Source organism: Adiantum capillus-veneris, chromosome 24 (assembly GCF_014529385.1).
Source record: "Adiantum capillus-veneris isolate H3 chromosome 24, ASM1452938v2, whole genome shotgun sequence".
Classification (NCBI taxonomy): Eukaryota; Viridiplantae; Streptophyta; class Polypodiopsida; order Polypodiales; family Pteridaceae; genus Adiantum; species Adiantum capillus-veneris.
The window spans coordinates 110971722-110996217 of NC_140954.1; the positions used below are offsets into that span (position 1 = coordinate 110971722).

A 24496-nucleotide genomic window follows, 5' to 3' on the forward strand; every position below is an offset into this window, starting at 1 on the left:
TAGCACTAGGGTGTAAGGCTAGCTGAGGGACATCCTTGTGGCTACCAGAGGCAAGAGGCTTGAGCTTAAGTTCGAGCCTCACCTAGATATGTTAGTATAGCACTATCATGAAAATCTAGATTCACTAAGTCTTTTTAGGATTCATGCAATAATAAAAAAACACTTAGGATTGAACTTAAGTCTAACTTAAGTCTAGCCTCATGGAACCCTTCTGGCTACCAATGACAAGAGGCTCAAACTTAAGTTTGATCCCCACTTGCATATTCGAGTGTAGCACTAGCATGGAAGGCTAGCTTGATGACATATTTGTGGCTATCAAGGGCATAGAGTAGCACCTTTAGGATTGATCTTAAGTTCGAGCCTCAAGTGCATCAGCGAATAAAAATTCACTTTTATGCTCAGACTTAAGTTTGAGCTTCCTCTTCATATGCTAATGTAGCACTAGGGTGCACGCCTAGCCTCATGACATCCTTCTGGCTAGAAAAATTCACTTTTAGGTTCAAACTTAAGTTTGAGCTTCCTCTCCATATGCTAATGTAGCACTAGGGTGCATGCCTAGCCTCATGACATCCTTATGGCTAGAAAAATCATAGAGCTTCACTTTTAGGCTCAAATTTAATGTAGCACTAACTTGCAAGACTACTCTCATGACATCCTTGTGGCTAGCAAGGGTACAAAACAACATCTTTTGGCTCAAACTTAAGTTCAAGCCTCGCCTACACATGCTAGTGTTTTTTTAAAGATGTACTATTTAACTTAAACATATGCTCCTTGTTTAGGTTCTAATATTTTTCTTTTTGGTTGTTTCAGGAATGGAGGCTTCCAATATACCAAGTATACCAGAGCAGGGTGCACAAGTCTTCACACTCGATGTTCTTGGAATGTCTACTCACGCCAAAACTATTGCTCCAAGAATAAAGGTTGACAAGACCTTGAATTAACAAAAGAAGAAGGAGTGAAGTGGTTTGTGGATACCTACGATACAAATGCAAACTACAAAGGTGACATCCATCTATATTTGTCACAAGGTGATATGAAATATGGAGACATGGGGATTATTGTGGGTGTCAAAGATGATGTGGATGCAGCAACAATTCCATGCTTTTTATGTAATGTGCTACCTATTGGAGAGACCACAAAGGCAGACAAGTTTTGCTTATCATTGGGCACTTTTCATGTAGCAGACATGAATGGTAGCAAACTAAGAAAATAAAATTCTATTGTAAAATTAGGATTGAAGATCTTGAGCTTCACTAATCAAGAAGACTCAAGTGTGGACCGTGTGGAAGACCTAGTGAAGGCGATGAAACATGCAAAGCCAGTCTTGAGCTTACCAAAGAAGATTGTACCTGCAAAGAAACCAATAGGGGCGCTATCTAAGAAAGTTGTGGAGAAGACAGGGAAAGCCATAGTTAGGTGTGCACTTGCAACATCAAGAGGTGCCCGTGCAAGCGCTTCAACACATGTAGAGAAGATCACTGCCACCATTAATTAAGAGGAGCAAGAAGGTTTACAAGAGTAAGATGCACAAGGACTCAGAAGAAAAGAAAGGCAAAGGATGATTCTACTCTTGAGGAAGATCGACAAAAACTAGCAAAGAGGAAGATGAAAAAGAGTGCAGAAGAAAAAGAGGTTTTTGAAGAGGAGTTGATGGACATGGAAACTCCATTAAAAGATAACAAGGCACTGACCTCTTTATAAATCAAGAAGGGATTCTATCCTTTTGGGATTAATGAAGTCTTTAGCATTGACGTGACAAGGTGTTTTCCTGCTCCATCAAACTATGTGTACAGAAGATTAAATCTAGATTGGGCCAGGATTTTGACTTTAGACTTCATTCAAGAACCAAAGCAAGATGAGATAATAGCAATTTTGATGCCTTGTGATCCTTCCAAAAAAATTCCTCTTGACAAACTTTCCAAAGAGGATGTTCACAATGTTGATTATTGGATCATCTCTGGACAACACTCCGTTAGTGCTACAAAACGTTTGCAGGGTGCAAACGTTGCAAAGGTTACCCCTCAATTGCCTCAACAATTCAAATATAGACGATCAAAGATTATTCTCAATTGCCCACCAAAGATCTCTCTTGAAATCTCCAAAGATGCGAATCTATCTGTTGCAATGTCAATGCAAAAGGAGCCATTTCTTGACCAACTTATGCAAGCACGAGTACAATGGAATGCAAATGGTTGTCCTTATAAGCCACTACCTGGTGTCAACCAAACCAAGAAGGACTTTGAGGCTTGGAAGGTACTTGTTTGATTCTTTGAAAACATGGATGTGAGTCTTTTTTATCAATATCTATTTGTAAACTAGAGTCTATCATAGGCTCAAGCAAGACCTCCATGTGCTCATTTAGAACTTAAAGCGAGGTTTTAACTTGCATATGAGGCTATAGCACAAACAAGCAAGGCTCGAACTTAAGTTTGAGCCCCACTTACATATACCCATGTATTTTGGACTTTGCAGAGATATATGTGAGCATCTAAAGAAACAATTCAATCTAGCTAGGCTTGAACTTATTAAGTATGCATCTCAATCCCACAAGTTAGAGCCTTGTCAATATTGATGTTGGAATTTTCAATTTTGCAGACCTTTGTTGAGACAATAGAGCACACACTTCAAAAGGTATTTGTCAAGATCGACTTGCATTTGCTTCTATGTGATGAGAAGATATGGAAGAATTGGGTCAAGATCATGAGACAATATACTCGAGGCTTGCTACCAAATACAAAGGGAGAAACAATTGATGAAGGTTTCGACAAAAATCCTAAATTTCTAACTATGAAGGGTGGTCAGATTCGACAAGCACTTGGCACAGCAACACTGGAACCTACATTGTTCAGGTGCATTTTAGGCCTCGAGAGTAAAGAAGTTCTTGAACTACAAAATGCAATCCTGGACAAAACCATCTTGCTAAAGAAGGGCAAGCATAGCCCTCATAGAATGGACATGGATGAGATTGCTTAGAAGCTAAAAAAAAATCGAGTGTTGAAAGAAGCAATAATATCATTCTTCTTTGATTTGGCAAGGGAAAATTTATCTTGGGAGCAAGTTTGTGAGAAGTACAAGCTATGAGAGCATGAGTACAATCAAATGACGAGCTATAGCCAGTACTATGTCAAGGACTCCCTCAACAGAGCAAAGAAGACTCCACCCTCACTTCCAAAAAGTGTAGTAACTCTCCTCAATCATCTTTATAGAGCTAATATGGGCATAATATCTCAAGATGAGTCTATTCCATGGCGAATCAAGGGGGTGGGCTTTGATATGAGGACGATCAAAGACTTTTGCAAAATAGAGCACGTACCATTTCAATTGGTCATCTTGGATTTTCATGGTACTAAAGAAAATCTCTCTATAGATTTTTTTGCAAATTTGACACTCAATCTAAACACATTGAATGCACAATACGAATATGTGCTAGTGTGTTTCATTGATTTCATCAATATCGGAATGCTTGTTGAAGGGGTTTCTAGCCAGTCAACTAAGGTCCATATTGAATATGGAAATATCCAAGCAACAAGAGATGACTCATGGATAGATGGAAGTGTGGACTCTGCAATGGTTTCTCTTTTTGTTAGCAAGGTTGATAGCTTTGAGGCTATTGGAAAGGCTCATACAAAAAGAGTCTTTTTCTCAGGCTCTTGTGGCAAGGATCACGAATTTATTGATAGAAACTCCATTGATGGCCTTATCACAGGGTTTTGTTCTGAGCAAAGCTATTTTTTGGAAAATTTTTGCGGTGGAGTTGTGCTGGAGCAAAGCTTGTTGAAGAAGAGAAGGGAAATTGCTCTATGTAAAGATGATTTTGAAGAAATGGAGTTAGAATCTCAATGCTCTAGTATTTTGGAGAGCGATCCGTACTTGTAGGAGTGGTGTGGTGCAAGTCAAACATCACTTGCGAGACAAACAATGGAGCTAGATGATAAAGAAAAAGAAGACCTTAACAATCTTGACATTGATGAGAAACAAAGAGGATGTTGATGGAAATGAAGACAATGATAACGTAGACAACACGGATGATAGTGAAGTTCAAGAAGCTAAGAATTTTGATCATCAAGGGGGGGGGGGGGGGGGGGGAGACAATGTTGGAGAAATGAGTCCAGTTGTGGATGTTGAGTGTGCAAAAGAAAATGATGAAGATAATGAGGATGATGATGCAGGCAATGAGGATGCACAAGAGGATGATAGAGTCCCTCAAGACATTGTAGTAGCTAATGAAAAAGGTGCGAATGCTTCTTAGAGTATTTTTGATACTAGGTTTAATGATGCATGCCATTATCATGTACCAACAGACTCCTAAAGTGTAAAATGGTAGAATAGTGTATTGAATTGATCAATTGTGATACTTTAGGTCCTTCAAACACTATTTTCTTAATACTATCTTGTGTCTTTATCTAAAAGTATGTCATTTTAATTAGATTTAATTGTTGTTGTTTTAAAAAATGATGGGGGGATCAAACTTGAGTTTGAGCCATCACAAAGCACATGTTTTTTATTTAAAGTGCCAATTCTCTAATCATAGCTGACATACAAATGTGTATTAAGAGTAAGAAATTTTGGTTTTGGTGAGACAATAATGAAGCATTACCAAACACTAATGAGGCTCAAATTAAGTTCAAGCCTAACAAGGAGAGATAGTGAAGCACTTGTGTATGAACTTCAATCACAAAAGTCCTGGCTGAGTTGTTCTAAGTGAGACTTGAAATTCCATATCCTAGTGTAGCACTTGCACATGTTACGTGAAACTCATAATGTCTTTGTACCTAACAAGGCATTGAAATTTAGTTTGTAGGCTCGAACTTAAGTTTGAACCTTGCCTCCACATGTTAGTGTAGCACTACCATGTGAGACCGAGCTCATGAGCACTACCATGTTAGGCCAATCTCAAGAGCATTGTAGTAATATAATCTTCCAAATAGCAATCCTTACGGATCATGAAGTAAAAAGGATCATACCTTGAAAAATTCATAGTTAAGAGGTTTTTTGAATAGGCACTAGATGTGCACAATATAATAATTTTATACATAGTGAATGTGTTGAGACTAGACATGGCTTGAGACTTAAGCCTTACACTTGAAACATAAGCTTAAGGTTAAGACTTAAGCCTTAGGCCTTACACTTGAAACATAAGCTTAAGGTTAAGACTTAAGCCTTAGGCATGAACTTAAGTTTGCGTCTCACCTCAAAATGTGAAATAGGTAGCATGTTAGGTGAGCATCACGTGATCATGTGTATGTGTTTCAACGACAAAAGTCCTTGTAGTAGAAATACCTCAGTACTTCCAAGTGAAGCTCACAATTTCATATCCTATTGTAGCGATTACATATGTTAAGAAAGAGTCGTAATCTATAACAAGAAACTGAAATTTATTTTGTAGGATCGAACTTAAGTTCGAGCCTTGCCTTTGTATGTTAGTGTAGCACTACCATATGAGCCCAGTCTCATGAGCATTGTAGCAATTTTTTTTTACAAATAACGAAATACTTATAGATTATGAAGAAAATTGGATGATACCTTGAAAAATTCATAGATAAGGGGTTTTATAAATATGTATTGAGTGCACATAATATAAAAGGTTTTCACATAGTGAATGATGAAGACTAAAAGGGGCTTAGGGCTTACATTTTAAACTTAAAACATAAGCATAAATTTTGAGACTTAAGTTTTAGGCTTGAAACAAAAGCCTAAACTTTGAGACTTAAGCCTTAGGCTGGAGCTTAAGATTAAGGCTCACTTTCAAATGTGCTTTAGGTATCATTCTATGTGAGCATTTTTGTGTTAATGTGCTAAATGGAGCCTTTCTAGCATAAAACGTTTGGGTTAAATGATGGAAATGAAATGGATTCTATAGTTATTGAAAATCTACTAGAATATTTTCTAAATAGGTAAAAATTTGGCTTTTTTCATCTTTCAGATGAAGACAACAAAATAGAAGACGAAGATAACATATCTCAAGCAGCATAAGTGCTACCCACCATTGTTGGAGAGACCCACTTTCATAAAGGTGATCTTGTAGAGCACAAAAGTGATCTTGTAGAACAAACCTCTCAAAAAACTTCAAATGACATGACTAAAGAGAGCGAGAACATGCTACCTACGATTGGAGAGACCCAAATTCATGAAAGCGGCATTAGGAATAGTGAAGAGGAGATGGTGGTGGTAGAGCATGAAAGTGATTTTGTTGTGCAAAATTCTCCAAAACCTTCACACGACACTAACAACATGCCTCAAAGAGATGAGGATGTAGAGGGTATTGAGAAGAAGGGTGAAGCCAATGAAGAGCTCCAAGCAACTCTTGCAACCAAGGACATACAATAAAAAATTGACAAAGCAACAGGAAAAGCAACACCAAATACAAACAAAGTCCAAAGCATTCAAGAAAGGGAGCAAGGGATTGAAGTTGGTGAGAAAAACAAAGGTACTTATTTTTCCAATGTGATTAGTATAGATATGGCCCTTTTTGGAAGATAATACAAAATTCTATTATGTTGTCTTTGCAGGTGAAATCGACATTCAAAATCAAGGATCCAGTGTGCCACAAGTAGACAATCAACGTTGAGGAGCTACGTCCTGATGCACGAAAACGTAGGCCACTTGGAAGATTATATTCTTTTGAGAGAGATGGAGATAAACTAGTCTTTCAATCTTCCCACATCAATAGAGAAATGAAATCACTTTTGGGAGACATCATTATAGATGAGTATGGGAGTATGAGACATAAATAAACGTGTGCAATTTACAATTGTGTGATGCAAATATATGGTCCCTTGTTCTGAGATTTATAAGTGCAAAACCTTAAATTGTTATCATTCTTTTGTATCGTATGCAAAAAATATTGCTCATGCAATCAGCATGAAGAAACATGCACTCATTCTTGATCTTAATGGAGTTTAACTCAGCAAAGAAGACAAGAGGCATCCATGTACAGATTGTGTCAAAATCGACCTTGGTCACACCACAATTGTTGTTCGCCCGGGTTGTTTTGAATTTTTGGATGAGATATGTCAGTACTTTCATGTTGGTATTTGGTCCACCATGCTACAAAAGAATGTTTGCACTTATGTGAACACTCTTGAAAAGCATGCAAAAAAAAAAAATCATTTCTTTATGGTATGGGGACAAGAAGATTGCTACATCCATAATCTTCGAATAGTGTATAGACCGGATAAGCCTAATGTTGAGGCTATGTTTAATCCTTTGTTGAGGGTTTGGTATTAGTGCAAGAATTTATGCAGTACAAAGAATACATTTCTCATTGATGATAGCCATTTCAAGGGATGTATTAACCCAAAAGATAACTGCTTATATCCTGAAAGTTTTCAAGGTAGGCCTGACTATCTTCTTTGCAATGAGCTTCTACCATAACTTTTAAATCTAAATAATATAGATGACATTCAATCTGTTATTTCACTCAATTGGCTAGGACAATCTCCAATCACAGAAGTTGATGATCTATTTACAAAGTTTCAAGGCATGATGGAAGAAGGGGGCATGTTCAATGTCCATGTTCTAAGGGAAGAACTTGACAACAATTCAGTCAAAGTGGAAAGCTCATCTTGTGCATCTTCACAGCTACCATTGTGCAATAACAAGTTAAGTTATGTTCAAAAAAGTAGGGGCAAGAAAGTAGTAAACTCCTTAAGGAAGGATCCAGCTATGTTGGCATCCAAGTTTGGTGTGCCACTATTATGTTCAAGCCACCTGAACTTGTTAAAATTGTCTCACAAAACAAAAAATTTGAGTGATCAACATTCTATTTCTTATGCTACTAGCTTGGGGTATGGTCGTGGTCATTTCATTAGCGGAGTTGCAGCAAAAGCATACATATCAAAGCTACAAAAGGCCTACTTAAGCTTATGAGTAGGACTCACTTTAGATTTCTCAAAAAATATAAAAAATAAAATCAAATTGTTATCTAATCTAGCATATTTGTTATTACAGGTGAAAGAAAACAACCAGTAAGGGCTTGGCATACGCATTGACTCAATCACCTGGAATGTTCACATACATCTAGAGTGGTGGAAATGTGTTAAGAAGATTTTGACCAAAACAATGTGTTGGGCTTTAGTATTCCGGCCAAAACAATGTGTTGGGTCCAATTATTTGAACATGAACCAGATATGTACACTTTTATATTTCATCAACTAAATGTTATTCAACCTTGGAAAGGAAGTCTCTCTTTTATCTTTGTGGTTGGAGCTCCTTGTACAAAGATTTCTTCTGTGTATTGAAGAAAAGTATTTCCTTTTGTTGTCTTCTCAAGGTTTAAGTCTATATATATCATGGATAAAATAAATAATGTTGGTGCACAGTGTGTTAATTGAAAATAATATCTCTTCCATTGACCATCATGCCTTTTTTTTGGAACAGGATATTCTGAAGCATATAAATTTGATTTCAAATGTACAAAGCATTTACTATTGAGGTGGCACATGTCATTGAGGACTCATAGGCCTAGAAGGAAACTAATTCCACCACCCTCAGATAATATACGAAAACAAAGAAGAGTATTGATCCTTGAACTCAATGGTGTTTTACTTAAGACCATTGAAATGCAACATGGTGATGTATGCCCAGATTGGGGAAAACATATGCATCTCGTTTAAGAGAGTATAAATGTGTGGCATTTTATTCGCAAAGATGCATTCACTTTCCTTGATTTTTGCATGCAATGGTTTGAGGTGTGGATTTGGAGCACTAATACATTGCAAAGGACTCGTCATATTCTTGAGTTATGCTTTCCACAACACCATCAAAAATTTAATGTCATAGCAGGACAGGCAACATGCCAAAAGACAGATCTTCTAATTGGATATCGATTTGTATACCACAAGAACTTGGATGTAGCATTGAGAAATTTTCATGATTTGGATGGAAATAATACCTTAATGTTTGACAAGGCCCTTTACAGTGTAATGTGGAATATGCCCGGAACCTACTTGATTTTTCCAAAAATATGGAATCAATCAATAGAAGAGCTTGAAAGTTTTTTGGAGAGAACAATCACTGCATGGTTACTTGGTTGGATCTATGCAAGGGACAAATGAGAGAATACTTGCAATATGTTGGTAAATGAAGCCAGCTTGGGATAGAGAAACCTTGTACGTATTGGAGCAATACATGAGAAAACGCAAAGTTTAATGATGTATTTATAGTCATTGAGCCTCTTGACATAGTATCATTTCCTCGGATGAGTTGTAAAATACTTGGATCCATGTAAATATATGAATTGGATTTTATTTTCTATCTTGGTGTTTCTAAACACCACACTATTTTGAGGTCCCTTCAATTCTAAAATTTGTTTTTGATTATTGTAGATTCTTTTCATGAGTGTTGATATAGCCAATTCTTTAACGTTAATGTCTCAAATTTGAGCTACTGATTCAAAGAACTTTTTCTACATGAATAATGTTGTATAATGCAAATTGAGTTTAGTGCCATGCATGCTTCCCTCATGCTTTTGATGTCATTGTAGTTGATGCATATAAGTATGTATATAAATACACATATCCCTATAGATATGTGTTGAGGTGTATATGAAACATAGAGTGTAACCTTCAATAGATGATAGCTCAAACTACACAAAACTACTAAGTCTTTTAATGGCGTTATAAGAAATGGGACTTGAATAATTCCCAAAATTCCTAAATAGGTCTTAATTGAAAAAGTCTTATCAAGGAGATCTACTTTGTCAAGCACAATCTGTAATGATAGTGGAGCATCTTAGTTGTGTACATGGAGATTCCAGGTGTTTAGTGTTCAAAAGCTTTTGTGCTTTTGTACCCAATAGGAGGATAGTTGAATCATTGATGTTAACATCCAAATTTTAGCATCTCTTTTTGAAATCCCATAGAACAAGTAAGAGGGATTAGATTTACTATAGAGTGTTTGCAAGGTAAATGAATGTTGTATGCAACCATGCACGTTGAAATACTTGTTCCCAACTTCAATTTGTTGTGTTTTAATTCTTTACGTCTATCATTGCATTTACTAATGTATGAGTGAAGAAGCTGGGTCATTAGGAAGACGATGGGGTCTAGGAGAGCCTCTTTTTTTCCATGAGATTATGGAGATGATTAACATTTCTATGAATAGGTGCATGCATGTGTGAAAGAATGGTGGGTGTGTAAGAGAGGTGTAAGAGTGGTCCAAGGATGCACCTTTGCCCCAGAAAGGAGGTGGATCATTTTATGATTTTTGGCCTCACATAACTCCTACATATGATCTCCAATTTGAGCAGAGATTATAGATCTAAAATCTACATGTTGAGCTCTTTCTATAGATATGTTATATGATATTTTTCTACCCGCTATATTTTAACTTTTATTTTGGGGGGAATATTTTAATTCAAATAAACTAGCCATTTTGCTTGTTTGAATTTAAAAGCTCTTTGATTTCTTTCTTAATAGTAAATGTTTTGACTCCTTAAAATGACAAATAAAGAGGCCTCCTAGACCCCATTCTCTTCCTAATGTAGTTCGGAATCCCTCAATGAAAACATTCTAGGGCTCACTAGAAATATTTGATAGTCTCATTTGATTTGATAGTCTCATTCGATTTGATGTTGGGTATACAAAGTGGCCATTCCTTGAGGTAGTTTCTGTTCTTGGCAGCATTTTGTATGGACCTATATGATAAAAGTATATTTTGAGTGTGGATGCCACATATTAAATGGTGTAAAACAAGATAATGAATATATAGCAACCAAATTCTATTTACCTTCTCTATGCCCATGATAAGTTCTTCAAGGTTTGGTTGGTGAAGATATGATTTGCATGAAACAAGGTGATTTTATTAATGATGACATGATAGTATGTACTTAGTCTTTAGATTATATAAAGAAAATGTGCATAGTACGAGTGTTCAAATTTACCGGAAATTTTGACCATGGGGAGAGATTAGTAGCCCAAAACATTCTTGGTATTGACATATTGAGTATTTTGAGGTGGCAATTGTCTATCATGTGGGATAACATTACATATGCCATGCCAGGTCAAAATGCTTTTTTTTATGATAAGCACTCCTTTTCTTGATGTGGTGGACCCTTGGGATTTGTGGCGAGTTATTGCATATGCTAGTGCCAAAGGAAATGTACTTTTGTTGTATCAGTTGTTGTTAATTTCCCTAATAGCATGCTTTGTGCTTTGAACAATTAGTATAGCAACAATAAAAATAGTTACACTATAATGTAAATAGTATTATCACATAATATAGATCGTATTTGGCAATGTAGCTAGTGCTATTGCATGAAATAAATAATATTTGGCAAGTTGACCCATTTATTGAACCTATAGCCAAGTTAATATTCTCTGCAATTTTAAACTTAGCACCAACCGCAATCTTGTCGAGTGCATTAGAGGTTTATCTTCTAGCCAATGTAGTGGATGGTTAAGGGAATTGGTATTAAGTGTGACCAAATTGCTTGCTGCTAGAGAACACCTTTGTAGAGTCAAGCAGTTGTAATTCTATATCCTCTTGATGAGATCTTGGTGTTTGCATAGAATAGTCTTGAGGAACTCATGGAATCAATTATGCATTGTGAGAGAGTATTTATTATTTTTTACTACGTTGGTGTCTAACCAAGAGATATGTTGTGTGGTAGCTGTAGGAATGTATGCAAAAGTTTGAATGTTGAATTCATGACATAGATGCGACTAGTGGTGGGAAGCCAGTGGTAGCCTCACAACATCATTAAACAATATTATGAGCTTCCATCCAAAAGAATGGATTGAGAAGCCTTCCATTGCTATTGTTCACTATTTGGAAAAAAAAATCATGTTGAAAACTATACATATCAACATTGATATTTTGTCAATGATAATGTTGTTGGCATCATTTATGGCTATAAATCTCTCATCGATGGGATGCATCACTCACAAAAAATGTTTCTTTAAGGATGAAATATTGAATTGATAGTGAACTATTGCTGCTAGGTGGTGGCAATATGCAAATGTTGCTCCTGTGGATACAACAAGAATAATGTTTTTATTTGACCTTACAAAAGCTGAGGTTAAGCATTTGATGAGGAATGTCTTTCCACTCCCTGCTACACCCATTATTATGTGTAGGCATCTATTATTCCTTGATATCTCTTTAAATTTTTTGTGATGTGAAGTTAGAGTTGCATCGGTGTTCTCACGGGATTCCTTAAGGAGGTGGATCATTCTACTTGCAACTTTGGGAGGCTGTCAACACAAGAGCTTTCTTTGTTGAAAATATACCTAGATTTTCATGACTAAGAATGTTCTTTTGTTTAATTGGATTTAGAGTTTTTCTTGCATGTTCATACACAAGCGTGTTATGTTGAGTACCTTGTTCATATACATCTCCATGTATTTGTCACTAAGAATCAATCCACGAATCTTTCACTCAAAAAGTAGGAATAGAACATGTTACTTGGTGAGAGAAACTCTGTCTCATTCCTAAAGGAAAATTTCTATAACAAGACAATGATTTGAAAGAAGAATCCCTGTATTTGGTGGCCTAGATCGCATTCTTTGAGCTTGATAAGGCATTGATTCATGATTTAAGTGTTGTTGTATGCATCACGAAAGCGCTCATCATCATTGAAAGAGTGCATCACCGTATGAAGGACACGTGGCATACTGTATGTCGATTGGGGCACGAGGTCGACTATGTGGTTGTCACGGCACAACGGGATATGGGATAGGCCTTGATCAACCAAACCCCCTCCTCACGTTGTGTTGCGACAAGGAAAAATGTCACGGCGCAACGCGAGGAGGGGGAATGTACCATAGCCAGACCTCCTTATCGCGTTGTGGAGCGACACTCTTGATGTTGTGACACAACACGATAGAAACCAACCATGTTGTGGGGATGCCTTCCTATCGCATTGTGGAATGACATTTGGATGTCGCCTCACAACGCAATAAGGACCACCCATATCATGGAGATACTCCCTATCACATTGTGGTGCAATATTTGGATGTCGCGCCACAACACGATAGGGACCACCCATATCATGGTGACATTCGGATGTCGCATCACAATGCGATAGGGACCACCCATATCGTGGAGAGAGCTCCCTATCACGTTGTGACGCGATATTTTTCTGTCGTTGCACAGTGCAAGCAGGTCAACGGCTGTGTGACATAAACCTCCCACTTGCATTGTGGTGCGATACATTTTGATAAATGCTCTTCCTTCATAACCATTAATAAAAAAAAGAAACAAAGAGGCAAAGAAAAAGGAACAAGATATGAAGACATTTGCATTATCTTCAAGGACTCCATTACACAAAACTAAGAGGTGATTGCTGCACTATCTTGTTTTTCCATTTCAATTATTCTTCTTCCTCCTTTATCGTTGGTGGTTTCTTGTCCTCGGTATTTGCAGTGTTGTTTTTCTCAGCCTTTGCCTTTTGGTTTCCTTTTTTTTTCTTCTTCAGCTCCTTTGGCATTGCTTTTGCCTCAGCTAGTGTTTTCTCAACCTCCTTCATTTCCTCCATCATCTTTTGGGAAAGCTTCACATTTTCTCTCTTCTTGTCCTCCCTACCTACGTTGTGTAGATGTGAGCGAGTTTTGGAGTGTGCGGTCAAGGTGCTTTGTATAGCTATGGTACTCACCCAACCAGGACATGTGTCATAGGGATGGTTGAGCTTGCCTCAGTCTTGTGCTACATTCATTGCACCGTTACTAATGCAATCATAAGGGTGTTTGAAATGACATGGTGGAGTTCTTGAGGAGTCTATATATAGGAGACCCGTCAGTCCCTTCTTTGTAATCCCTAGTGTTAGCCAGTGCCTTCCTACCATCACCTTCACCAAGAACCCAAGTTTTCTTACCTCTCTCCATAAATGGATCCCTTTCAGACCGAGTTGAGGAGGAGCTTCCTTCCTCTAATGGGGCACCCAAAGACAAGATGTACCTTTTTTTCTATAAAATTGGGCTTCAGCAGTGGGAGTAGGAATTCAAGCCTATTTTCAATCATGCCTTCTCATTGCAAGAGTTTTTGGATTTTGCGTCACATTTCCTTACAGAGTTTCATCAGACATATGAGCAACAAACGATCAGTGGCACATTTGAGTTTGGGGGTTGTTGATATGTTCATATGAAGGATATCAATTCTATACGTTTAAAGAAAGATATTTTCTACAAGAGCAGCCTAGTCTCGTAGGAATGACATCACATGTCCTGTACATAATCAAAAGTGTTGAGTTGCAGAATACTATGCTAGGTTCATACCCTTTTTGAATGTTAATTTGGACGATCACTAGGACATAGCAGAGGAGGCCAAGAGCAGTCACCGTTCAGTCACTGGGTGCAGCCACCAAGTGGTTCTTTGTGTGTATCAAAAGGTGTTCAGTTTCCATAGGGAGCTTTTCCAACAAATGTGCTCCCTACCGCCCCCATCGGTGATCATCATTATGTAATGCTTAATGACATCATGGAACTGTTTTACTTGAGAGAGAACTACTCTCTTTCTATAGTTGCTCAAAATATACAAGAGGATGGTAGTATAATCGACCCTGCCAATGACAAGTATTCTGTCATGGATGCTCATGTAATAGCAGGTGATTTTATGAAACCAACAGAGGTACTAGCAATGATATACAAGGATGCATCCGCATGTGCCACAACGCTTCCAACGGAGTCAAAGTTCAGGGTGGTACAGGAAAGGCTTGGAATCACAAAGATGAGAAGAATTGCTCCATCAACAACATTGGCATTGTCCTCATCCTCCGAAAATGATATTACACTTGACTTATGGAATGCTGCATTACTTGAAGAAGAAGAAAATTAAAAGGTATACTCCTGTGTAAATATTTTTTTGCTTCCCTGTATGAGAGTTTCATGTGTATATACCAACACTCGTAGCTCATAGTCTATGATGATAAGTTTATTCCTCATCCCCGTGGACGAGGTAAAGGAGACTCATGAGTTTGAACGCTCCAAAATTACTCTGCTTCCATTCTAGCTTCTTGACAAGGTTGCATTCCCTCTTTTTGTATTGAAGACACTCTCAAGATACCTAGGAGGCGCGGTCATCAGATGGAACGCAGACAAGGTGATGCTGCTAGACAAGCAAGCAACGATCTCAATTTTTGGTGTAGGGCGTGGCATGTATGGACTGTGCAGTCACTACTTTTTAACACATGCTGCGTATGGTCTAGCTTGTGGAGTCACAGACCCACACTAGTTGCCACAATATGGAAAACATGATCTGCTTAAACAAAAGCAGCCAATCATTCAACTTATAGAAGAGGCCCTGCAGGTTGAGGAAATTGAGAAGACCCACTTGCTTGATCTCAACGTGCTTGCAATGGATGCTGATGACAAAACGCGTCATTCAAAGAGACCAAGGCACAAGGAAGAGGGCCCTTCATATAAGGGTGTTGAGATGTCGAGCTCTACATCTTGAGCTGGCATCCACTACGGGTCTTGGCCGCTTACGGCATTTACTCACTGGCGCGTTAGGTGAACGACACGGAGGATCTCTGCCAGCGATTCTACAGTTGGACTACACTTATAGTGCCAGCCTAGTACGCTTCTAGCGAGTTCACACTTAGTGGCCGCATGTACATATGTGCTACTTTTCAGTTTTAGCACTTAGTCATTTTGTACTCTCTTTTCTGTGAGAAGAAGAAGAAGCTTTCCATCTCTGTGTGCTTTGTGCTTGTCTTGTGTAGCTCTCTTGCATCCTCTTTCTTTACATGGTATCAGAGCATGGTGCAGGCAAGAGAGGCTAAGAGAGCAAGAGCATCACAATCCCTTTGTTTGCAATCCACGACCAGATGCGGGTTTTTCGTACAAGGTTCTGAACAAGTCTCCAAAGTGCAGTACACAGAGATTTACTGTACAAGTACAGTGGTTGTATGTACGCTTGATTGTGGACACTCGTTGAGTGTAGAAAGCGTTACAGGTACCACGATAGCAGGTTCAGCAGATTTGCAGGTTTTTGCAGATTGCACCTATTTTTTCTTAGTGCTTCAAGATGTCTGACGGTTTCAGTCAGATTGTTACTGAGAAGCTTGAGAAAAATAACTACCCTGCATGGAAGTTCAGAATAACTAATTTCCTAAAAGGAAAAGGTTATTGGGACTATGTAGAAGGAGATAATGAAAAGGAACCAAAGATTCCCGAGGCAAATGTTACAGCAGAACAAAGAAAAGCTTTGAGGGACTGGCAACAAGGCCAGAGCAAAGTGATGTATTGGCTTTCTATGAGCATCACAGATGCCATGATGGGCTATCTACAAGATGCTGAAACCCCCGCCCTTGCATGGAAAAACTTAGGCGGAGTCTTCGAGGTGAACACCAAGGCCAGGAAGCTTCAACTAAAGTCGGAGCTAAATCAGGTGAAGAGGAACAACCTCTCCATCAATGATTATTCCTTGAAGATCAAGAGTATCATTGAGGCTCTTGGATCTATTAAAGTCTCAGTGGAAGACGATGACATTGTCCGTGCATGCTTGGATGGTCTAGGAGATGAGTATGTACATTTCAGATCTTCCATGAATACAAGAGACGACATCCCCGTGTTCCAAGATTTGATTTCTATGCTTATTCTTGAGGAGAAGAACCTTGAAACATCTTCTTCTCATGGCAGAAATAATTCTGAACGGGCCTTCTATTCTAACTCCAACAGAGGTAGAGGTAGAGGTCGTGGTCGAGGCCCAAGTGGTTGCAGGGGCCAATTTCGAGAAGGTCAATCAAATCAAAACAATACAGGGAGCAGGGGAAACTAGTCTCAAGGCAGGGGCCGGGAGTCAAAGAGGTCGTGGTGTAGGATCAAGCAGGCAGCAACATATTGCAGATAGCAGAGAATGTTGGACTTGTGGTGAAAGAGGTCACATGTCATATGACTGTCCAAAGGGAAAAGCAAGTGGAAAGAGAGAACATGGCAACTATGCATCTACTAGCAGAGATGCAGATGACAGCAAAAACGAGCGCATGTTTGTTATGCAGCATGTAATGAATACAATGACTGCAGAGAATTCCACCCAAGATGATGTTTGGTATGTGGATTCAGGTGCCTCTAATCACATGACGTATCATGGAGAGTGGTTTAGAGATATGCGCAAACCAGATGTGTCAGGCTATGTGCAGATAGGAGATGACACAACTCACCCCATTGCTCATGTAGGGGACATACCTCTAAATACGAAGAGTGGGAAATCAAAGTACTTAGCAGATGTACTTCATGTCCCAAACATTACAAAGAATCTTGTTTCTGTTGGACAAATGGTTGAGCAGGGTTTGCAGGTTCGCTTCAATCCAAATGGTTGTTATGTAGAAGATTTCCAGAATGGCTGTAAGCTGATCACAGAGGGCAAATGTGTGGGCAGAATGTTTACGCTGAATGTAGACATGCCTGAGGTAAAAGCCGCATTATTTTCACAGGGCACAGGTGTTGTGGCTGATGTTGACATTTGGCACAAACGCATTGGCCATGTCAATGAGCAGAGATTGGGCAGCATGCAATCAAAACAGATTGTAAAAGGTTTTCCCGAATTCAAGGTGGATGGTATGCATAAAGTGTGTGCAGCATGCCAGTTTGGAAAACAGTCAAAGGGTTCATTTCCACATGAGCAAAATGTATGTAAAAAACCACTTGAGGTGGTGCACACAGATGTTTGGGGTCCAACCGATACTGCAAGTATACATGGTTGCAGGTATTATGTCTCTTTCATTGATGACCATACAAGGAAAGTATGGGTCTACTTCATGCGTAACAAAAGTGAAGTGTTTGGTCACTTTCAGGACTTCAAAGTCATGATTGAGAAGGAGACAGATATGAAAATCAAGACATTGAGGTCAGATGGAGGGGGAGAGTACTTCTCCAACGATTTTTCAGATTTTCTACGAATGCACGGTATACGCAGGCAGTTTACATGCAGATATACTCCACAGCAGAATGGGGTCGCAGAAAGGAAAAACAAGCACATTTCAGAGGTTGCACGTGCGCCATTGATGAATGAGAAAAACATGCCTCATCATTTTTGGGCTGAAGCTGTAAATACAACTGTGTACATTATGAACATGACACCTACAACTGCGGTGCATGATGTAACGCCTGAGGAAAAGTTTACAGGTACAAAGCCTGATTTGGCACACTTGAAAGTGTTTGGCTGCATAGCTTACGTGCATATACCAGATGAGTTGCGTAGGAAATTGGATCCTAAAGCAGAGAAATGTATTCTTGTGGGATATTCCCTTGAACAAAAGGGGTACAGGTTCTACAATCCTACTACACGAGAATTACGAGTGAGTAGATATGTAGTCTTTGATGAGATGAGGAGCTGGTACAGTAATGCACATGGCACTATTGGGGCTGATGTAAAAGATGATGTGGTTGTACAAAATGTGAGGCCACAGTCACAAGTTTTGAGTGGACCACAAGAGTCGTCTTCTCGTGGCTCTGTTGAGAAGCCATGGAATGGTAGACTACGTACGCAGGTTACTCCACCAGCAGGTACAGGGAATGTATCACGAAAAGAAAAGGAAAAGGTTGATGAACCTATGGCTGATGCATCATCAGGCTTTTCACATATAGACATGGATTCAGATGGTTCTGAACAAAGTCTTGATGAGGAATTTGGAATTCCGGCTATGAGGACACCTGGTGTAAGGAAAGTACAAGAAGATGCTAGAGGGCAAAGGAGTGACCCAGGACCGCGCAGATCTAACAGAGTCAGAAATCTAGTTCAAAAATTGACTTATGATGGGTATCTAGCGCATCACCAAGCCTACATGGCTAAGGTGATACAGGATGTGGAGCCCACATGTTTTGAGGATGCGGTTGGAAATGTGCAGTGGGATGATGCAATGAATGAAGAGATGGTTGCATTGGAAGCAAACGGCACATGGGAGTTGGTGCCATTTCCAAGTGGCAAGAAAGATATTGGCTGTAAATGGGTGTATAAAACTAAGCATAAGGCTGATGGTAACATTGAGCGTCACAAGGCAAGGCTGGTCGCAAAGGGTTATGCACAAACGTTGTGACGTGTTTTGGCGACATGGTGCGGACCACCCCAAGTCTTTGAGATACGTTTTTTAATGCTTTTGGGGGCCTTGGATGTTAATAAAGCATGCTTGTACAAAGTGTACAAAGGTGGTGTGTGCCAGCTATCTCTACGCATGCGTGCCAGTTGTGCGGGGTACATAGTTTTGCTGTTTTTGTACATACAAGGGTCGAGACTTAAAAGTGTGAGTAAGTGATTTAAAAATATGAAGAAAAAATGAGTTTTTATCAGCTTGGGGTCGTGAGTGAGTGGGAGTTTTCAGCTGTGAAGAAGAAAGCCTCTCTTGCTGCAGTTTGCGGTGGTGCGCGGTGGTTGTGTAGTGGAGGTGCCCGTGTGTGTGTGCGAGGGCCTGGAGCCTTGATTGGAGAGTGTGTCTCTCATCAAGAAGTCCATGAACATGGGTGGTGACCTCTGCACTTTCACCCCTCTTCTCTCTTTTTGGTGATGGAAGCTGCGTGAAGCGAAGCTTTCTTGTACGCGTGTGCCTGCTACTCAGGTTTGGCAGTGAAAGCCCCTTGTTATTGTTGTGAATGGGAGGTTTTTTCCCCATGTTTTCCATGGTTTTTTCTGAGTTTTTTGGCTGAGCATCATGATTTTTTGTATAACTCATGATTGGCATGGTTTTTGATGGGTTTGTGTGCATGGTTGGGAGCGACTATGGAGCCCCTTCCTGCATATGCAAGGGCTGCTGAGATGGTGTGAGGGTATTGTGTTTATGAACAAAAGTGCAGAGATCTTTCTTTGTTTTCATTGGTTTGTTTTCCCAAAATTTAGTGCCTTTTTTGCTTTCTCGACTGCAATTGATCATAGCTAGGGCTATGACAGTAAAGAGGGAAGCTAGTCGAGTGTAGGCGGGGTTTTTTGCATGCAAAGGTGAGTGTGTTTGTGAGTGGAGATCGGATCCTATCCTCTTGTGAGAGCTAATTTACTTTTCCTCATATATCTTGTGAGTATGGAGGTGTTATAGAGGCCACCCCCAAATCCTTCACATGTTTTGGTGCCCCCTTTCTGAGGATCTATTTTGGCTCTCCGGTTGAGACTTTCCCTGGAGTCAAGCTCAACGTTCTATTTGTAAGTTGTTTTCATGAGTTCTCCAAGTTTTACAGGTGAAGATGATAAGGACCCGAGAAGGTTCTTGAGACAGGTAGAATTGCAATGTTTACTGACAGGAAATGATTGTGAAGCAGAATGGTTGCGTATGTTTCCTCTCTTGCTTGAGGGTGATGCTTATGTCTGGTATAAGAGCTTGAATGATGCAAATAAGAGTTGTTGGTCACTCTTGGAAGCATTATTTCTTCAAAGATATGTAGTGATGCCAACTCCAAATGAAGCTTGGTCAAGGGTGAAGAGCTTATCTATGCGCGAAGATGAGTTTGTTTCTTGCTTTTGGAAGAGGTTCAGGGTGAAAGCATGAAATGGTGGTCAGTTTTAAGGGCTTTTCGAGGTGGTTTTTGAAGTACTTCTCAAGTTTTATTTGTTCCCTTCAAATAATTTATCGGGGACGTGGAAAATTGCAAGAAATGGAAAATTCCGCCACCTCAAGAATGCCATCATTTTTTGAACATTGTTTACGGGTAGAAGGTGGCTGTGACTTCTCTTGCATGCCATTTTACACAGCAGGAAGCTACCCACGCGCTACTGCATCTTCATGCACCCTACGTGAACAGAGCGAGGAAGAAGTGCAGACACCTACCCTCTCTGTGCGACCTCAATCTTCACCGGGTACTATAATCCAATCCCCCCCCCCCCCCCCCCCCCCCCCTCTCTCTCTCTCTCTCTCTCTCTCGTTGTAGTTGAGCAATGTGTTTGTTTGAGGACATTGTGAATCATGGATTGTGTTTTTTTGTTTGTACAGTAATATGAAGACTCCACCACGAAAGTGCACCATGGCAGCAGCTGATGGTGGTTCAGCTAGCATGCTTTCATCCAGTAGCAAGCCTAGGAGCATTGGTACATATCAACTCTGTCTCTTCAATTGTAGAAATGTTCCTTTCAATGTTTGTTTACTATGTCAAATGTGGTTTGTAGCAAGATCTTCCTGGAGGATTCAATACCCTAAGCAAACTCGATTTTGCTACACACGAGAGGAGTTGCATGAGGAGTATGGCTTAAGCTTGGAGGGCAAGCTCTACCAGCACCTCAGTGAGGTTGATGTCACACATCAGGATTGGTTGTCGTTCTTCATGAAGAAAAGGGAGAAGGGCTCTAAAATCTTTCTGCATATGATGCGACCTGAGTTTGTAGACGAATGCAGGTTACTGTTTCACAAAGTCTACCAAAGCATGCCACCCAACAAAGAGATCACACATAAGTTTGCAACGTTGTTTGTGTACGAGCGATGCCCAGCTGCTCAACAAGATCCTGCAGGTCCAAAGGTTGCATGGGCTGCTTTTGGTGAACAGGTTTTGGACCATTGCAAGAAGCTTCCGAGTGGCATTGACAAGAAAGTAAAGATTTGGCTAGAGAATAATGAGGGGACATCACTTCAGCCCCTTCGTCTTGACAATGTCGGGGCAAGTCATAAAAGTGGGCGAAATGCTCTCTTATCTAGCAGCACTTCTCTAGTTAGTGCCTCCTTTATAAGCCAGCAAGTAAATGCACAGGTGGAGCAGATTCTTGATGCAAAAAGGGATGCATTAAAGGTTTTGAACACAACATTGGATAATGTGAGTAGAGCTACAAGACAGGACCCAAAATATGTGGAAGATACAAGGGACATCTTCAGCCGCGGCAGTGCTTCAGGGGCAATTGCAAGAGCTCCAGATATTGCGGTCCAGCATGAAGGGAGTTGTCGATACTGACCCTGATGTTTTGGTGATTGAAGACAAGATGGCTGCTCTAACTAGTGCACTCAAAGCTCTTGGGGCCGATGCAAGCAGCTCGAACATAAGAGATGAGGTGGATCGTCTCCAGGTATGTGTCGACCAAGTCAAGGCAGGATTTTTGTTTATGTGGTAATGCCCTAGGTACTTGACATGGTACTCTCTTCTATTTAGGTGGTTTTGTTTGCCATGCCAGTTATTTCTATTTATGTGGTAATGCCCTAGGTACTTGACATGGTACTCTTTTCTATTTAGATGGTTGTTTTTGTCATGCCAGTTATTTGTGTTATGGTGCTAAGTGCCCAACATACCTGACATGGTAGTTTTTTCTATTGTGGGATTCTATCATGGTAATAGTGCCCAAGGTACTTGGCATGGTAGTTTCTTTTTACATTCTTTTTGTTACAGTGACATTGACCAAGTACTTTTCCATGGTGGTTTTTTTTGCTATGAGTATTTGTTTTTTCGATGGAAGTTTGTCTATTATTGTGGTACTTGTCATGGTAGTTTTTTCTACCATGACAAGTGCAGGGGTCATGGCTATTTTTCCAGGTATCATGTAATGGCCAAAATGCCTGTCATGGTACTTCGTTTGATTATGGTGGTGTTTTTTTCATGGCAGTATTTCCTGCTATGGTACTTTTCTTTTGCTATTGTTGTAGTGCTCAAGGTACTTTTCTACTATCCATGGTATATGTCATTACCTTAGAGATTTTTCGGAAAGCCATCTCTGTTATGGTGGCAGTGCCCAAGGTACTTTTTCATGGTTTTTTTTGCTATGGTTGATTGTTTCTTTAAGGAAGTTTGTTGCTATTGTGGTTGTGCCCAAGGTACTTGTAAAGGTAGTTTTTCCTATTAAGGTGGTTGTACGGTCATTGCTTATTAGTGTGTAGTGTCCAAGAAACTTGTCATTGTAATTTTTTTTTGGTCATGGTGGATTTTTTATCATGATAGTCTTTCCTGTTATGGTAGTAGCTTTTGCCTTGATGTTTTTAATGGAATGGCAGTTTTCTGTTATGGTGGTAGTGTCCAAGGTACTTTTCTACTTGCCATGGTATTTTTAATTGCCTTGGAGGTTTTTTGGAGTGTGCAAAGTACTTTTTTATGGTAGTTTTTTTTGTCAAAGGTACTTGTCATGGTACTTTGTGTTGTAATGGTGGTTCTCATATCTAATCCCTGTGGGCCTTTTGTTCTTCATTTGTGATGCAGAAAGAAGTGACTGACTTGGAAGCATCAGCGAGTACGTGTGTGCAACATATCAACTTTTGTGAGAGCATGTTGGAGCAGGTGAAGGCTGGTGACACAATGTTACTGCTTCCGACAGCTGACCAGCACTTGAGCCACTTGCAGGCTACATTCTCTGTTCCAGGACTATGTGCTGCATGTGGTCTTGCATTCATGGCTTCCCATGTGGTTTGTGTATACACGCTAGCATGTGGTCATGCATACCATGCTCTGTGTTTTGCTGCCTGGCTTGGATCAGAGACGGTATGTGCGGACGCCTCTTGCAAGAGTAGTATTCCACATTCACTTAAATCAATGCTCCTGCATACAGGTTGGTTACCGTTGCTTCCAATATCATATAAATCCAAGAACAATTCAGGTTGCCTTGAAGTATCTGCTGATTGCACAAGCCTAAACTTCACTGATGTGCTTGCAGGTTCTGGCCATATTCCTTGTGTGGTGCCGAAACAGGATGACGTGCCAAAGGTTGTGCTACAAGCTACTCCTGAAGCCCATAGTGTGTACTCCAGTGAGGGCACTCCAGTTGTGAAGGTAGACCCCCCTTCAAGCACAGCAGCAGTTGAGCCACAACCAAGCGAAAGCAGTCCAAAGGAAGATGCAACGGTTGACGATGCGGAGGCAAGAGCGCAAGAGGGAGTGGATGCAGTGCAGCGCATGGTAGCTGGTGATGAGAATCCAGATTCTCCCATCTTTCTGAGTGACATGGTGAAGGTGTCAAAGAAGCGCAAGAAAAACAGTGATGGTAAGTGGTAATGGTATTGGACTTGTCAACTTCTATGAAATGTCTGCATGGGTCTGATGTGTTGTTTTATGACATAGGTGGATCTTCCAAAAAGAATAGACCTTTGGAGTCCACACGTTCAAAGCACCATGCTCATCATGCAGATGGAGATATGGGAGAGAGGGAAGCACCCAGATCACCTCCTGCCGTGAAGAAGACTCCCAGAAAGAGTACTCCCCTCCGCAATCCTTCTAGTGTTTCCCACCCCCCCAAGCCTCGAGTTTGCAAGAAATTGTGACTCTTCAATTGTAATACAAGAATCTGTGATTCTTGATTTTGAATGCAAAAGAAACTTTTTTGTCGGCCTCTATGTTTTTGTCGCTTTTATGTTTCATAAGCACAATGTCTATGTTTTTGTCGGCCTCTATGTTTTTGTCGCTTTTATGTCAAATGTTGCCTCGTGCTTATTTTTCAATGTTGAATGCTATATTTTACAGAGTGTCCAAAGGAAAAGGGGACCCTCAAGCTGCCCGTAGAGGAAATCATCATCATCAGAGATCCCCCAAAGTACATTCCCCCAGTTATCTCCTCCTTGCCATATGATGATCCAACCCGATCAACCCTAATATTAGATCTTAATGGTGTACTTTGTCTTACATGTACACCTAATAAGCATGACCCTTTGTCTGTCCCCGATATTGAAGCTACATCATTT

The 24496-nt window shown here is 39.9% G+C and overlaps 1 protein-coding gene across 1 annotated transcript; it reads left to right on the forward strand.

The window, feature by feature from the left end:
- The first annotated feature begins 21822 nt into the window (after positions 1 to 21822).
- LOC147426956 (uncharacterized) lies at positions 21823 to 24079 on the forward strand. The gene is made up of 4 exons (XM_086498025.1): positions 21823 to 21906; positions 23025 to 23112; positions 23596 to 23802; positions 23880 to 24079. Exons 1-4 carry the CDS (start codon positions 21823 to 21825, stop codon positions 24077 to 24079), a joined length of 579 nt encoding a protein of 192 aa, XP_086354151.1.
- Positions 24080 to 24496: the final 417 nt, after the last annotated feature.